The 16838-nt window shown below is 33.0% G+C and overlaps 1 protein-coding gene across 1 annotated transcript; it reads right to left on the bottom strand.

The window, feature by feature from the left end:
* Positions 1-788: 788 nt before the first annotated feature.
* LOC133336036 (uncharacterized) lies at positions 789-9274 on the bottom strand (the record flags this gene model as incomplete). The annotated part of the gene is made up of 4 exons (XM_061544332.1): positions 789-1446; positions 1725-1876; positions 7013-7215; positions 9091-9274. Coding segments are annotated over 4 exons (1197 nt in total), but the record flags the coding sequence as incomplete, so codon positions are not given.
* Between the last annotated feature and the right edge of the window lie 7564 nt (positions 9275-16838).

Genomic DNA, 16838 nt, shown 5'->3' with positions numbered 1-16838 from the left:
TTGGTTGAAATTGACCGCTCACATGATATAATTTTGTGAGAGGGGTTCCAGAAGGTTTGGGCCGATACCACCTTCAAACAACAAACTGCAAGGAACAGCAACATTGTATGCCCTACAATTTTAAATAGCTTTAAAAATTATACCAACTACAAAATAATATGGAATAGCCTTGACGAAACCCTATGTTTCTACAACGCTTGTTAGAAATAACAAATCCTTGGTACTTAATCTGAAAATATATTTTGTGTATTTGTGATCCTTTTTTTGCTGTCAAACAGTATTTGGTTTATTTTATCAGTAATCCATATCGATTCAGGTCCAGACCAAAATCGTTCGTTCTTAGCCACCATTATTTTATTTCGATTATTAATTTAGATAATGAATATGAATAAATTCATTTGGCTGTTGTTGTTACATTATCCCTAAGAATGTTTATATAGACCCTGTAATATTGAGCTTAATAAACCATTACATTTTGTTTAATAAAACATGTGTTATTACTAAAACTGTTACAAACTACAGATAATAAAAAATATATATATTTTTGATTTTCATATATACTTAAAATATTATTTGGCGAAAAATTGTTGTCGCTGTCCTTGTTGTGATGATGATCGGGTGGCTAATTTACAACCATGTTTTGTTTCACAATATATTTTTTTATTTTTATTTTTTGGAAAATAAAAAAAATATATATTTATATTTTTTTGTTGTCTTTAAAACCAGTCTCTCGATGTTGTTGTCAAGTGTTGTTGTGAAAACCCTAGGTTTCCTCCATACATTAGATTTCATACACTCGATATACTATCAAGGCCACTGGTGTTGCTACTGTTGTACGTGGCTTGACCAATGCCTAGGGTATTGGGTAAATTCTGCGTTGCACGATAACCATTTTTGGGAGGGGCAAAGGATGTGCGTGTTGGACTGTTGCTGCCACCATTTGTCGACGTCGTACTTGAACGTTTCATTGTTGCCACACCACCACGCTGATTATCATAGCTAAGCACACTGGAGACCGGCTGACATCCTTCACTGACAACAACACCAGCCGCACCATCATTGCTGGTACTACAATTACTGCCTACGGAGTTGTCATTCTGTATGATTTCGGTGGAATGATTGTGATACTGTTGCTGGTTATCATCATGGCCACTTCTCAGAGCACGATGAAATGGGCGTCCACTGCCGTGTACCATGGATCTCTGGTTGGGATGGGGACTTTTGAGCGAAGCCGATTTCCTTAGTAAACCGGGGGTATTGGTGCCAACACCATTCGCACCACCATTGTTTGTTGGCGTCTGCAGCAAACCGATGTTCTCTTTGTAGTTGCTACCCGTACTAATGCTGCGATAATAGCTCGGCTGCCGGTAGGTTCTCACTTGGCGACCATTACAATCGATTTGGGTCACAGCCGTCAGCATGGATGGCGTCCTCTGCGAATCACCTCTGAAAGTATATCTAATGTTTAAAAGAGGTACACAACCAAAAGAAAAAGAGAGGGGGCGAACATAATCGTGGATATTAATGGAATGTATGGAGGGTAGAAGGAAGGGAACGGAATGGAATGGAAGGGGATGTACATTTTTTGTTTTCGTTTTTTTGATCCAATGGATAATCATAAGGAAACAAATTATAAGTGTGGACAAATTGGACAAAAACATAAAAAGTCCCTGTGCTAAGTAAGGAATCACTGATGTCCAACTATTTGAAATGTTGTAACCAACCTGTTGAGGCTGTAGTTGCCATTGTTGTTGTTGCTCTTTTTACTTGTCTTCCGTTTCATGGGACAGAGGTGGAAGGCGCCATATATCAGGGGATTGACCAAACTGTTTGACATGCCAAAAAAGAATATGGCCGATTGTAAATCTTCACCAAACTGCAAAAAAGGGGGAAGGAGAAAAACAAATATGAATGAAATATGATGTCATTGTTGGTGAGGTGTATATGAATAATTGTCGCTGTATGTTTTGTGTGTGATATCCCTTAGGAGTTTTAGTGCAAATGTCTAGACTTACAACATATATGTACATGCCGAAAAAAATGTCCTTAGGGAGTCTGTCACAAAAAATTGCCCTTTTTATGACGCATTGTTAAGCCCAACAATACTCGGCACTGCAAAGTGTTATAAATCGCCTAGAGTTTCGGTAGGACGGGTAGCAAGTAAATCAAATAAATTTACTTCAAATGTCACTCAATTGTTTTTTTTTTCTTTTCCTCTTTTGTATACCCTTCACCACACTGTGGTACAGGGTATTATGTCTTTGTGCATATGTTTGTAACATGCAAAAGGAAACGAGATAGACACATGGTTCCTTTTGAGAATATGCATAGAATCACTTTCTAAGTCGATTTATGCATGTCCCTCCGTCCGTCTGTCTGTCTGTCTGTCCATGTATTTTTGTGAGCAAAGTACAGGTCGCATTTATGATCCGATTTGGATGAAATTTGGCACAGCTCATTTGTTTGGCCCAAGGACGAACCCTATTGAAATTGGGAAAAATCGGTTCAGATTTAGATATAGCTCCCATATATATATTTAACCGATTTAATGTAAACGGTCCCTATATCTTCCGATTTGCACGAAATTTGGTACACCCTAATCATTTAGGTCAAGAATGATGTCTGCCAAGTTTCGTGAAAATCGGTCCAGATTTAGATATAGCTCCCATATATAGTTTCGTCCGATTTCATGTAAATGGAGCCCCAAAGTCCCTATATATCTTTCGATTTGCCCGAAATTTGGCACAACGTATTGAATTAAGCCTAGAGTGATGTCTGCCAAGTTTCGAGAAAATCGGTGAAGATTTAGATATAGCTCCCATATATAGTTTCGTCCGATTTCATGTAAATGGTGCCCCAAAATCCCTATATATGATTCGATTTGCACGAACTTTGGCATAACGTATTGAATTAAGCCTAGAGTGATGTCTGATTTAGATATAGCTCCCATATATAGTTTTGTCCGATTTCATGTAAATGGAGCCCCAAAGTCCCTATATATCTTTCGATTTGCCCGAAATTTAGCATAACGTACTAAATTGAGCCTAGAATGATGTCTGCCAAGTTTCGTGAAAATCGGTCCAGATTTAGATATAGCTCCCATATATAGTTTCGTCCGATTTCATATAAATGGTGCCCCAAAATCCCTATATATGATTCGATTTGCACGAACTTTGGCATAACGTATTGAATTAAGCCTAGAGTGATGTCTGCCAAGTTTCGAGAAAATCGGTCCAGATTTAGATATAGCTCCCATATATAGTTTCGTACGATTTCATGTAAATGGTGCACCAAAGTCCCTATATATCTTTCGATTTGCACGAAATTTGGCATAACGTACTGAATTGAGCCTAGAATGATGTCTGCCAAGTTTCGTGAAAATCGGTCAGATTTAGATATAGCTCCCATATATATGGGAAATGGTGCCCCAAAGTCCCTATATATAATTCGATTTGCACGAAATTTGGATAACGTACCGAATAGAGCCTAGAATGATGTCTACCAAGTTTCGTGAAAATCGCTCCAGATTTAGATATAGCTCCCATATATAGTGTCGTCCGATTACATGTAAATGGTGCACCAAAGTCCCTATATATCCTTCGATTTGCACGAAATTTGGCATAACGTACTGAAATGAGCCTAGAATGATGTCTGCCAAGTTTCGTAAAAATCGGTCCTGATTTAGATATAGCTCCCATATATAGTTTCGTCCGATTTTATGTAAATGGTGCACCAAAGTCCCTATGTTTCCTTCGATTTGCACGAAATTTGGCATAACGTACTGAAATGAGCCTAGAGTGATGTCTGCCAAGTTTCGAGAAAATCGGTCCAGATTTAGATATAGCTCCCTTTTATTATAAATCGATTTAAGGTAATCGACGCACCAAGGAACCAATAGGCTGATAGGAACAAAACGTTCTGAAATTAGTATAACCTAAGCTGTGACAAGTTTGTTTGAAATCGCTTAATATTTGGATAGAGCTTCCATATATATTTTCGCCCGATTTCAAGTAAATTGGACATCAAACTCCTCATGTTAGCCAGATTGACATCAAATTTTGCACAACGTATAAAATTGAGCATAGAATTACTTAGTTGCGTTTTCTAGAAGTACAGACATAGGACAACAGATGACCTATTTATATTTGTTTGAAGTCGATTTACATACTTTTGTCCCATTGTAACAAACGAATGACATGTTTATGGATAGATCTAGGTAGATTCACATTTAGATAAATATCACATATTTTATTTCATCCAATTTCATGTTAATAGTCCTGTTTAATATACACATAGTGGTGAAGGGTATCATATAGTCGGCCCCGTCCGACTTTACTACTTTCCTTACTGGTTTATTCCTGTATAAGTGCTAATGGTAGGATACCAATCATGACAAGAAGCATGTCAAACAAAAAAATGGAAAAACTAAGGGGGTGATATGCTTGAGAGACATTTTGAACATGCATTGCTTTGATATTTTGAATGAGATATATCGAACTGCGTATTGATATTAGCCACATCTTCCAACGTTAGTGGCAAATAAACATTCAATCACAGTCGTATAACTCATTATCATTTTAATGATTCAAAGTTGATTTTATTTATTTAGAACGCACAAATGTGTATGCCTGGCTACATACTCACACACACATTCCGACCATTTGTATTTTCTTTTTCCATTTCCCTCCATGCGAGGTTAATTCAATTCAGGTTGTTGTAGTTCTTTGATATAGCAAAGAAATAGACTCTTGATTTTGCGTTTACATTTACTTTTCTTTTGTTCCGTTACCCTGAAGATCTACGTTGAGTTCTAATGTTAATTTGCTTAGTTGGATTTAATTTAATTGCGTACTTAATACAGATTAATGTAATAAAGTAAACACCGACTTCTGCTACATAGCAGATTTGACGATGATGACCTGGTGTTGGAGGAAATTTTATTATTTGATTTCTAAATCGGATAATTTACGGTAGAGCCAGGGTAACTATATTTCAAGGTATGCAGAGAATAAAAATAAAAATGTTTTATTTTAGAAAGACATAACCATAAAAATTAGGAAACAAGCCAAATATAATGTGGATAATGTGTGGATGTGACCGTATAATAAAATAAACCAAGGAAAAAAACTTATTTCAGTTCGAGTATGCCTCTAATGTGTGTACTCACTTTTTAATTTTTAATATTATTTAAATTTAAATAAATAACTATTTGTATCCGTATGGCAATCGTCGTCTTCTGAGAATTTTATAATGGGATTTCAAATAATAAATATACAGAATTTATATATGAATGTATTGGATATTAATACTGGCCACTAATAAGAATAATACTCATAATCAGGGATGGAAAATTCAGTACAATAGTACTTTTTTCAGAACTTTTTTTTACCCAAAAAGTACCGTAGTACCCCCGTGGCCATTTCAGTACCATTCCAATCCTTCATTATAAACCCTGTTGTATATTTTTTTGGATTAGCATTTTTTATGGATTTGACCGTCAAAACTATTGCAGATAAAGATATTGATGTGATTGCAATATCCTCTTGAAATGTCGTTTGGCCAAAAACGAAGTTCTTTACAGGCATTGAAAAATCTTTTATTTTTAAAATACTCCGTTTCCGTTTACTTTAAAAATTCTATGTTTTGTAATATTTTTTAAAAAATTCTTTCTTTAGCTAGCAAAAAATTAGTAGGTCGGTGATGTCGACGGATGTATAGGTCACTTATCCTGATTTTTGTACGCTATTTTGTTTTGTGGAAGTCCACACGGAATCACTGCCTAGTGTCCAGCATTTTCTAATAAAAGTTAAAAAGTTGTGGAAGTTTGTGGCTAAGGCCTTAAACATGCCGAAAATGGCGCTTGACATTTGTATAGGGAAAAAGGATTGAAAAAAGGATTGAAATATAGAAATTTGAAAGATACCTTTGTATGGGGCCCACCTTATAAAGTGAACTATTAATTACATATTACAACTATATGAGTGTTACCCTAAAAAGAGACCCAATACTAATAACTATTGCACTATAAATTTCAACGGACGGACATGCAAAAACCGGCATATAATTTTGTTATGACAAATTTAATATACACTCTAACTAATGGTAGAGGGTATAAAAAGGGGCTGGATCGACCAACGAGACAACAAAATATGAGTCTATATCAATAAAATGGCTGAGAAATATGGATCAATATTGATATTTTTTGGTTGTAGGATTTTTTACATAATGAGAATCTCAACGTAGCCGAACTCCCCAAAATAAAAAAGGATAGGTGTCGTTATATGAGGACTACTCAAAAAATGGGCCAATATTGATAATTTTTGGAAAACGAACTTAATAAATATTGAAATCCCTAAAATACCAAATTACAACTCTTGCCTTTGAAAAATGTAGCCGAAATACGGAATTCCGAAATAAGTAGCGTTGTATCCCATTTCTAATATCAAACTTCCAAGGATTATATAAATATATGTGTAAAATATAACCTCTATCTGACGAACATGACTTAATCAAATTTTTGGTCGGTATAGTCAGTAAAAAATAATGTAAACCCCTCTTTTTAAATAAAATACCTACAACATATTTTTCCTCTCTCCCAAAAATACACGTACAGTTATTCTCTCTCTTTCCAATAAAATACCCATACCTATCAACTTGGCACCTCAATCTCATTGGGTCCTTAACATTGGCTTAGCATCTGGGTTACGAATATTACAAAATCAAATCAAAATATAAATATCCTCTCCATGTTAATCTATTTTCACATACACAAACACACATAGTGTATATATATATATATATTATTTTTATATTATTTTTTTATTATAAATTGATTATTATTATTATGATCTAGATTTTTCCTATGCCTATGCCATTCCTCACAAAATCTCATTACCCATAAATGTTTGTGGATATTTCTTTTCGGGTGAACGATCTAACTTAGATAGCTCGCAGGCATGTTTCGCCTTTGATTAGATAGATTAACAAAATGCTTGTATACTCGAATACATACCCTCTTGTCGGGATTCCAAAACATAAAAATCAACATCATCACATTGTACGGTGTCCAACATATGAGAAAGGCTATGATGATTACCACCGAAATACGCAGAGACTTCATTTTCGCCTTGTGTATCAGACGCTGGCGATTTGTTTTACTCGATGGTTTATTTGTGTAATCGGCCAATTTGGAGCCTTGGAACATTTTTTCACTGCCTGAAAGAGAAAAAAGAAAAGAATTTACAAAGAATAGAAATATCAAGAAAATCAAAAGAGACAGCTGGACATACACTAGGGCCAACAATGTTGCATAAGTGTGTGTGTGTATAGCTGGCTGTGTGTGAGTGTGTTTGAGAAGTGTTGCTGTGCTACATTTTCTTAAGATGGTCCAAGTGCCAAATAAAATAATTTTGGATTTTTGCTATTTTTGCCATATCACATTGAAGCATAAGAGGATTGTTGGAAAAAGCCACTAAGCATTAAATCGAGAATACCCAACGAATAGACTGAGAAGGGGAAGAAACATGGTAATGGTTATTTCTCTGGCAACCTCATCACATTAGTATTGAATTAAAACTTAATTAAATTGCTTGTTTGGCATTAAATTCTGTGGTTTTATGTAGGACAACTTTGATGGTGCCCATCCTTTGTTTGGCCATGCGGAAGATAAGACAAAATATGATGCTAATTAAGTAATCCTGAATAATTTATGAACGTAGTTCTATATAAGCTGTCAAGGAACCGTTTGTATTTGTTGGAAGAAAAAATTTCTTAAAAACAGTTCAACAATCTCCAGTTAATATTTAATAATCCATAAAAATATTTTTTTTTAATATTATTGAAAAAAAACCTATTTAAAAAATCCACGCTTTGTAAAGTATTTGAGGAAATATTTTATCTCGAAATAATCGGAGACCACATAAAGTATATTCATACTTGATCAGAATAATATTCTATGCCGAATAAGACATGTTTGTCTTTATAAAAATACAATAGAGATGACAATTTTCCACAGGTATTATTATTTGGTATTTTGGCGTTTGTAAAACGTCTCGAAATTGTCTTTAACTCTGTAACGGATTTTTGGCCCAAAGAAACTTGTCGTATAAAACTGATATTTCGATGAGGCACATTCTTATCGTAGCGAAATGTGTAGGGTATAAGGGTTCGGATAATGTTATAAAAATATTTTTTAAAAATTCGCTAGTTCTAGACACTGTTCTTTATAACATTCCGGCGTAAGTAGTCCTTTGAAAAATACTGTATAAAACATTCAGAACCAAATAGTAAAAAAAAATTAAGAAATTCTCGTTCCTTAATGTAATTTTTGTAGGGAATGGGCCTTGTTTAAAGTGTGGTTAAATCATTATTTCCTTATTTCCGAATTTAAGTCTTCAGTTTCGACCTTACCCCTTTTTTAAATAATAATAGTAAAGGAGGTTTTCCATTGGCATTGTATGCTGACCAATAATGTTTATTGCCGCAGTTTACTATCGTCCCAATTACATGAATATGGCAAATTTACTTTTAAATTGATACTATTTGTCTGCAACAGCTGCAAATGATCCAATGACATTGCCCGAAAACCAGCCTTTGGGATTTTTAACGACATCCGTGTCGTATGTGTTGAATGCAATTTAATGCTCTGTTGCCTATCCCACCGAAAGTATTTTACGATTTTTGTTTTTTGCTATTGGCCACATTCTTGCCGTTTCGCTGGAAGACATTCACCATTTTAATGGTGAATCAATGTCAATATGTAATCGTTGGATAAGGACAGTTTACACGGTATATATTTGTTGTGGAAAAAATTTATTGGAAAATCCAATATGTCACACCGGGTGCACAGTGTTATGGGTTGGGTTTTATTACTGGACTGTGCAAATTTTGAGGTCTATGATTCCGGAAATGTCGCCTTAAACATTAACCACTGATTACAGAAAAAAGCAAATAGTTGTTGCCTTAAAAAAATTAAGATCCTGTGCATGTCATATATCGAAATGTATTTGTGTGTGTTTCTCTCTCCCTCTCTTTTATCTATTTAACCAACGCTTGTACTGTTCATTCATATAGCCATTCATTCATACTTACTTGAAATGGTGCGAAATGTCGACATGTAGCTTCCGAAGAGTATACACAGCGGCAATAGGAATGTAAAAACTAAAGTAAATGTGGCGTAAAGTTGCTCCTGCCATTCGGCGGTATAAAAACCATGTGTCACGCACTGATAAAATTCCTCCACAAATGGACCACGAGCCACATGAAATATAAAAAACTGCAACACAAAAAAAGGAGAAGAGGAAACATTGAAAGGACATTATTTTTTTATATTTTTTAAGCGTCAATAGAATAAATTCTTTTAGGGATACTAAGTGACGATGATATATTGTGTACCACAATCAGAATGTTGGTTTTAAATAAAAAGGTCAAATTTATGATATTAAAAAATGCGATTTTTTTTTGAAAATAATAGTCTATATAAAATTCCAAATACATCCTTGTTGGAAAAATTAATTTAAAAAGCTGGTGACTTTTTTTTTAAATAATAAAATAAAAAACATTTTTTCAAAAGCCCGCCATTTTGTTAAAGAGCGAAGTCAATAATCCTAGTTCATACGAGAGCCAGTATCCCAAACAAATTTTCGGATTCCGATGTTCCAGTGAGGAGTTATCCCGCAAACACTTCAATTATATATGCGAAAGTATTAAAGGAATTGATATACCAGCCATCAAAATTACAATTAAAATCGAAAGTATATTATAATAGTCTATATAAAATTCCAAATACATCCTTGTTGGAAAAATTAATTTAAAAAACTGTTGACTTTTTTGAAATAATAATAAAATACAAATGGTATCCCAAACAACCCGCAAACACTAGCGAAATATTAAAAATATTCAAGCCATCAATTACCATTCGAAAGTATATTATACAAAAAATGTGCGCCATGTAGGGTCCCTTGTCATTACGTCTGCAACACAACGAAATATTAAGCGGAGACCCTATAACGTATATATGGAATTCTGATTGGAATAAAGTTATATATTAATAGAAATTAAGATATACCTAAAACATGTATTATTATATCTCATTTTCAATACCAAATATCCTGTAGAAATGTGATTTTTTATTTTTATATGTTGTCCATAATCAGGTCTTGACATATGAAGTGTAAAAAATATATATCTACTAGCTGCATATTAAATATAAGCTCTAAAACATTTTGTTGTCTGTGGGCAACATTGGGCCACAGAGGGTTAATACACCCTCCTCTACAATAGTTCTTAGTAAACTCTTCAAAAATGTTGTTTTTGCTCACATTTTATTTGTTCCCCTTTTATTCAAATTATGCTCGATGAATGTAGTTTTGTTCCAAAACAGCATCGATATGTGCTGCACATGATATGTGTTAGTTATTCAATTTCCATGTTAACGTTTTTTCCCTAGAAATTCGATGTGGGAGCATCATTTATCCAAATTTCAATAGCACTGAGCTGCTTGCCAATTGGGAATCATAGTCTGACGCAACTGTGTTTGTGGAAAATTAATTTTAATTGTAACCATTCCACAAAGGCTTGGCTCAATGGGAAATATCGCATCGACTACATACATATCGGCCTACTTATTAATGGCTGTGTTAATACAACTTACTGTGGTGTTTCCCCCTTTCTTTTCCCCCTTTTCTTTTTGGCAACTTGAATGTGAAATTGTATTGTTTTTGGTTTCGGTATTTATTGTTGTTTCAACTTAGTATTGAATACTAAAGTCAATATTTGCTTATGTCTTTCATTCTCGTTTTTTTGGGGAAAATTTCAGTGGCGGAACAATTGAATCAACAGTGTTGTGTCAATGTGTTTGTGTTGTTTGCAATCAACACTGACACAATTTTCAAAAATAAATGTTATGAAAGTGTTTTGGGTGGGTTATTTGTGTGTATCGACAATACTGGCGGGATCATTAATCACATTTCAATGTGAGGACAATGAGACGTGTTGATGTTTCAATTATTATTTCGTTTCGTTTTATCGAAATGCGTAGGGACCTTATTTGACACATAATTTAAGTATTTGGTAGTATTTCAGAAGAAAGGTCAAAATTCACTTGAATCGATTTAATTTCCCAAAAGAGAAAATTTACATAAAATTATTTTTGTGAAATTTTCCGTAAAATTATATTTGCATGAAAACGATGTAGGAATTTTAATTGAGTATTAATGCGTTGTTCAAATTAAAGTGAAATTGTTTTCAAATAAAATTATTTTCTTTGATTATTGAGAGTATATAAGAAAAATGTTCAATATAGGTCGGTAACAGGGCATGCTGAGTTAAGGGAGGGTCAAAAATATTCATGTCGAACATTTTCGATAATGGTACATGTTTTGACTTATACGCCATAGAAATAAATGTACCGCGACGTTTTAGGCATTTTGAAAGTGTTATAAGAATTTTCAAAACGAAGGTTTAAGCCGCTGGATTTTTCTTTTAACTGATAGGTTTTATTAAGCAACATTTTAATGGCCATAAAAAATCCTTTTCAGAGCAGATTTTTCTTGCAGTGACAGGACAACTGACCATTTTTTCTCCCCTGGTATACAATTGTTATTTTGCAACCTTTGGAAATTAAGTGGACGGTTTAAACAACATGTCGGCAGACAATGACATTCGTGGAAAGTCCAATTTCGAAGAACGGATATTTGAATGTATCACCTAAGAGTGGTTTTGAATATATATATTTTTGTTTTAAATATATTTGGACATTTAAAGCATGAGTATTTTTCCGGCGACTAATTTTGGAGAATTTTCAAACTTGTATTAACAACTTCACCATACATTTTGTTCCAACATCGTAAACAAATATTTGTTCATTCGTATATTGTTTTCCAAATTTGAATAGAAATCGTGTGTTAACATTAAAAAATAACAACCGCATAAATTATGGTGGACGATATTGTTGTTATTGTTTATTATTATATATTTTTGAGAATTTAGCGAACAGATAGAGTAGATAATTTAAATGAATTTCAATCATCAACTGTTCAAACGAACAACAACAAAAATATGTTTGTATTCAAAAAACATAAAATTTGGGAACATTTGAAACAAATAAACAAGGTGTTTGGTTTAATTATTGTGTTTTAAAAATGAGATACAAATATTTGGGTAATAATAAATTTACCAAAAAACACTTGAATAAAAATATGTTGTTTTTTTATGAAAAAAATCCATATTTTTCTCCAATATCAAGTATTTGAATAAAATAATTCTGTAGATTTTTTGAGAAAAAATATTAATTGGTTTTTGAAGAGTGGATTTGGATTTAAAATATTTATCGAAACTCTGACTTCTTCACAGTGCCTTAATGGACTATATTTATTTACTACATAAACGTATTAAGGATATTTATCATAGTCCTATCAAACCAAACTCTTTTTGACCTTTTTTTTGTTTTTGTTTCTCGTTTATTTGGTTTAATTGGTGTAGAATGAGAAATGCATTAGCTGTCAATAACAAAAGTTTTTTTTCTTGTAAAATTTTCCACATGTGTCAAGCAATCATTCTCACATAGTAAATTCTGGCGCATTCGTTAATTAAATTATGCAAATCTCATGTCGTCTAGAGGACATTATAAACTTTGTTCTTTTTTTTTGTATTTTAAAAGCTCTGAACTTAAGACATAAAAAGTATGCCACACGTTTATTTTTTAACACACGAACATACACGCGCAGTTACAACTGCCATGGCATCCTTTATAGGACTTCATTATGTAGTTGAACCCTTTTTGGGGAATTTGTTTAGTGCACTTTCGTGGCAGAAGTGTAAATATTCGTTTTATTTCAAAATTTGGCATAGCAAAATTTTTTGATTTACCAATACCGACATAAGTTTTGATTTTCTAACAACTTGCTTCAACATCCATTAAGACATAGTCATGAATTAAAAAAAATGTTAGTTTTTTAGTACAGCTACTGGCGTAAAATTGAATAACTTCTACCACGAGTTGGAGTGTATATTAAATTCTTCGTTCAGCTTTTGAAACCTCTAAATATTCTTTGAAACCCCCATTCTTTTTCTATGATCTATCTAGAGATAAATCTGAAATTTTTCATATACACCAATAAATCTTTTATGATGCTTGGTTTTGCAAATGAGGAATACCAGGTCTATTTTGGTATAACCATGTTTTTGAATCGAAATTACTGTAATGTGGTACTTTGATGCCTCATTGGCTAGAAAATCACTATTAAGGACCCCCCCCCCCATTCTCGATTTTTTATTTTTAAAATTTTAAATGGGCTGGTAAATGAATACCAATGCTTGTTAAGGTTTGTAACTTTGCACATATATATTTGAAGATTTAAAAAGGATGAACAATAATTTACAAAAAATTTTGTTGTTGTTGTTGTTTTGATGGAGGACATTATAACTCCTCACTGGAACATCGGAATCCGAAAATTCCAACGGTTTTAGAAAGAGTACATGTCTGGCTCTCGTATGAACTAGGATTACTGACTTCGCACAACAAGTAACAAAATGGCGGAACTTTGAACTTTTTTCTTTAACCGATTGGCTTTATCATAGTTCATAAGATAGCTATACACTCACAGAGAAACGTCCCAAAATTTGGAATCGATCGGATTATTAGTTTTTGAGTTATCGTGCCCGCCATTCGCAAAAAACGATGTTTGGAGAAAAACGCGTTTACAGTTTGAGAAGCCCTCTTGCTGTCCCAGTCTCCCCTTTGTGCCTTTATGGTTCCTAAAATGTATTTTTAAAGATGTGAATATAATGTTTACATGATATATTGACAGTGCCGATTTCACTCACGTTTTCCTTCGGCTGTTTGTAATTGCATTGGGAAGTTTTTTACGAAGAAAATGTTGAGAAAAACATCAAAAAGTGGGGATATTGGAATAATCGTACGTTGTATTAGTTACCTCGTTTATAACTCAAGAATGTCTACACCGATTTTGACTTATAAATCGTATATGGTCAGAATAGAAAAATATGCAAACTATTTGTGACATTCCGCCAAAACAAATATATTAAGTAATATTTACAGTCCCTCAATTTTTGTATCGAGCTTTAATGTGTAAATAAATTTTTGTTTTTTAAGACATGCGATCATAAACATCGACGAAAATAATGGTAATGATAGCATTACAGTAGATATCGGATATAAGAAACTCAAAAAAGCCGGAGATTTCTTTCTTATATGCGTTTTTTTCTTATATGGAATTATCGGATATAAGAAAGTATAAGCTCAGTGTTTTTGATAATCTTTCTTAAATGCGTTTTTTTCTTATATAGAATTATCGGATATAAGAAAGTAAAAACTCAGTGTTTTTGATAATCTTTCTTATATGCGATTTTTTCTTATATGAGATGTGCTTATATCCGATATTTACTGTATTAGTATTCCCGTCAGATATTTGAAGTTTTGTCTTATTTTCTATAGAGCCCAAGCTGCTCATTTTCTTATTTGTCAAGAAAGTGTATTAATTTTTTTGACAATGTTTATTTTTTGGCCGACAACTTGAAATTGGAATGTTGACTTATGTAACCTTAAACAAAAACTTATTCCAATGTTAAATTAAAAATGAAGTTGTTAAAAAATGTGAGGATATAACAAATCCGATAACAACATTTCACGATTTAGAGTTAAGATATAAAACAGGCATTTACAATTAAAAGAAGGTATACGGCGTCAACATTGGCCAAACTCTTCCCCATAACTGCCAACAATTATTTAAAGAATATATAGCAAACATATACTAATCAATAAAGACAATCTGAAAACTTATTAACAATTTGTTCAAAAATGAAATATACCTAAAAGTGAGCGGAAACCACTAAATTTCTATGCCAAATCTAAAATTTTTTTCAATATAAAAATCAAAAGGACAGTTGGACATTAACAAAATTATATTGTTATTAAGAATCCTTCAAGAAGGGACAAATAGGAGAATGTTAAAACGTTGGAGCAATTACAAAACATGATCTTCTATTGAAAAAAACAAGTAAGGAAAGTAGTAAAGTCGGACGGAGCCGACTATATGATACCCTTCACCAATCTGGGTATATTCAACAGATGAATCCTAACATACGTCGCAGTTTTAAAGTACCAGTAAAATGAAATTTGATCCATAAAAATGTCATTCTGCAATTCATTACGCTGTACCAAATTTCGTGCAAACCGAAAGATATTTAGGGACTTTGGTACAACATTTACCTTAAATCGGACGAAAATATATATGGGAGCTATATCTAAATCTGAACCGATTTTAAGGAAACTTAACACACATCTTTTTAGGCCCAATTCATTACGCTGTTCTAAATTTCGTGCAAATCGAAAAAAATTCGTGTACCATTTACATTAAATCGGACAAAAATATATATGGGAGCTATATCTAAATCTGAACCGATTTTCAGGAAACTTAACACACATCATTCAAGACCTAATTCATTACGCTGTGCCAAATTTCGTGCAAATCGAAAGATATATTACATTTACATTAAATCGGACGAAAATATATATAGGGGTCGTCCTTGGGCCAAATGAGTGACCCATGCCAATTTTTTTCCAAATCGGATCATAAATGCGACGTGTACTTTGTTCACAAAAATACATGGACGGACGGACAGACGGACATGCATAAATCGACTCAGAAAGTGATTCTATGCATATTCTAAAAAGGAACCATGTCTCTATCTCGTTTCCTTTTGCCTGTTACAAACATATGCACAAAGATGTAATACCCTGTACCACAGTGTGGTGAAGGGTATAAAAACATTTGGTGAAATAAGTTCTACCAAATTATAAACTGTTATGTGCTTGGTCCTGCATTGAGGTGTCAGTTAATACTTTTTATTGACATAAACTTAGTAGCAAATGTTTTTTACCAACCTTATATTAATGCAACATTGATAAGGTAAAACAACGTTTGCGGGGTCGGCTATTTGTTATATTTATATAACGTATATGTGGATTGTGGCATACGACAATACTTTTAATTATTTATTATTTTATACACATTCTATATTTAGTAGTAGCTTCGCGGAGGTTGTGGTTTCGCCCCTCACCAAGGGGGAGAGTTTACCTTCTGCATGCTCTCCGATTGGTACAGCACTTTGGTGCTGGTGCGCGCATATCCGCCTGTGGCTCAGCCACTGCGAGGTAGGCCTATGGGCAGGTACTCGCATAAAACACTTTTAAATTTAGTAGCAAATCTCTTTTCTAAGAAATTCTTATCAATTATATAATTTTATTTTCATTATTTGCTTCATTCATTTAACATTAAGGTTGTATTTAAAAGTATCTTGTGGTAAAAATGGCAAACATCTCAGTGTCGAAACCGAAGATAATATTAATTAAATTATTATTGCTGTTGACTTATCTAATGTCCTGCTCGAATCTTGTTGAATTTGCATTTGTCTACTTTAAATTTTATTATTTAAATTTAATTATTTATTTAAATTATTTATGTGATTGTCGATGCTTGTTGTTGTACTTGATAAGGTTATGAAAGAATAAACACTTGTAATTTGAATTTAATTGAATTTTAATTGAACAGTTTTTAGAGATGTCAAAAAGTCAATATAGTAGTACCCGTAAGAAGTTCTTTAATACAATATTTTATTTATATCCTTAGGAGTGCTTTCCATGGAAATGACATTTAATGTTAACGTCAAACTATCTTTCTGTTTTGTTTTTAATTTTTTAGAATTAATGAATAACTTATATCTCAATATAACTTTTATAATATTATGTAGGTAGGATAATTAAGGGTCTGCCATAGTTATGATATATATGGTGGAAATGTGTGGTTTTTAGAACAACT

This window comes from Musca vetustissima, unplaced genomic scaffold, assembly GCF_032173495.1.
Source record: "Musca vetustissima isolate MV318-11 ecotype Yass unplaced genomic scaffold, APGP_CSIRO_Mvet_v1 utg35856, whole genome shotgun sequence".
Taxonomy (NCBI): domain Eukaryota; kingdom Metazoa; phylum Arthropoda; class Insecta; order Diptera; family Muscidae; genus Musca; species Musca vetustissima.
This window is presented reverse-complemented; position numbering and strand designations above follow the sequence as displayed.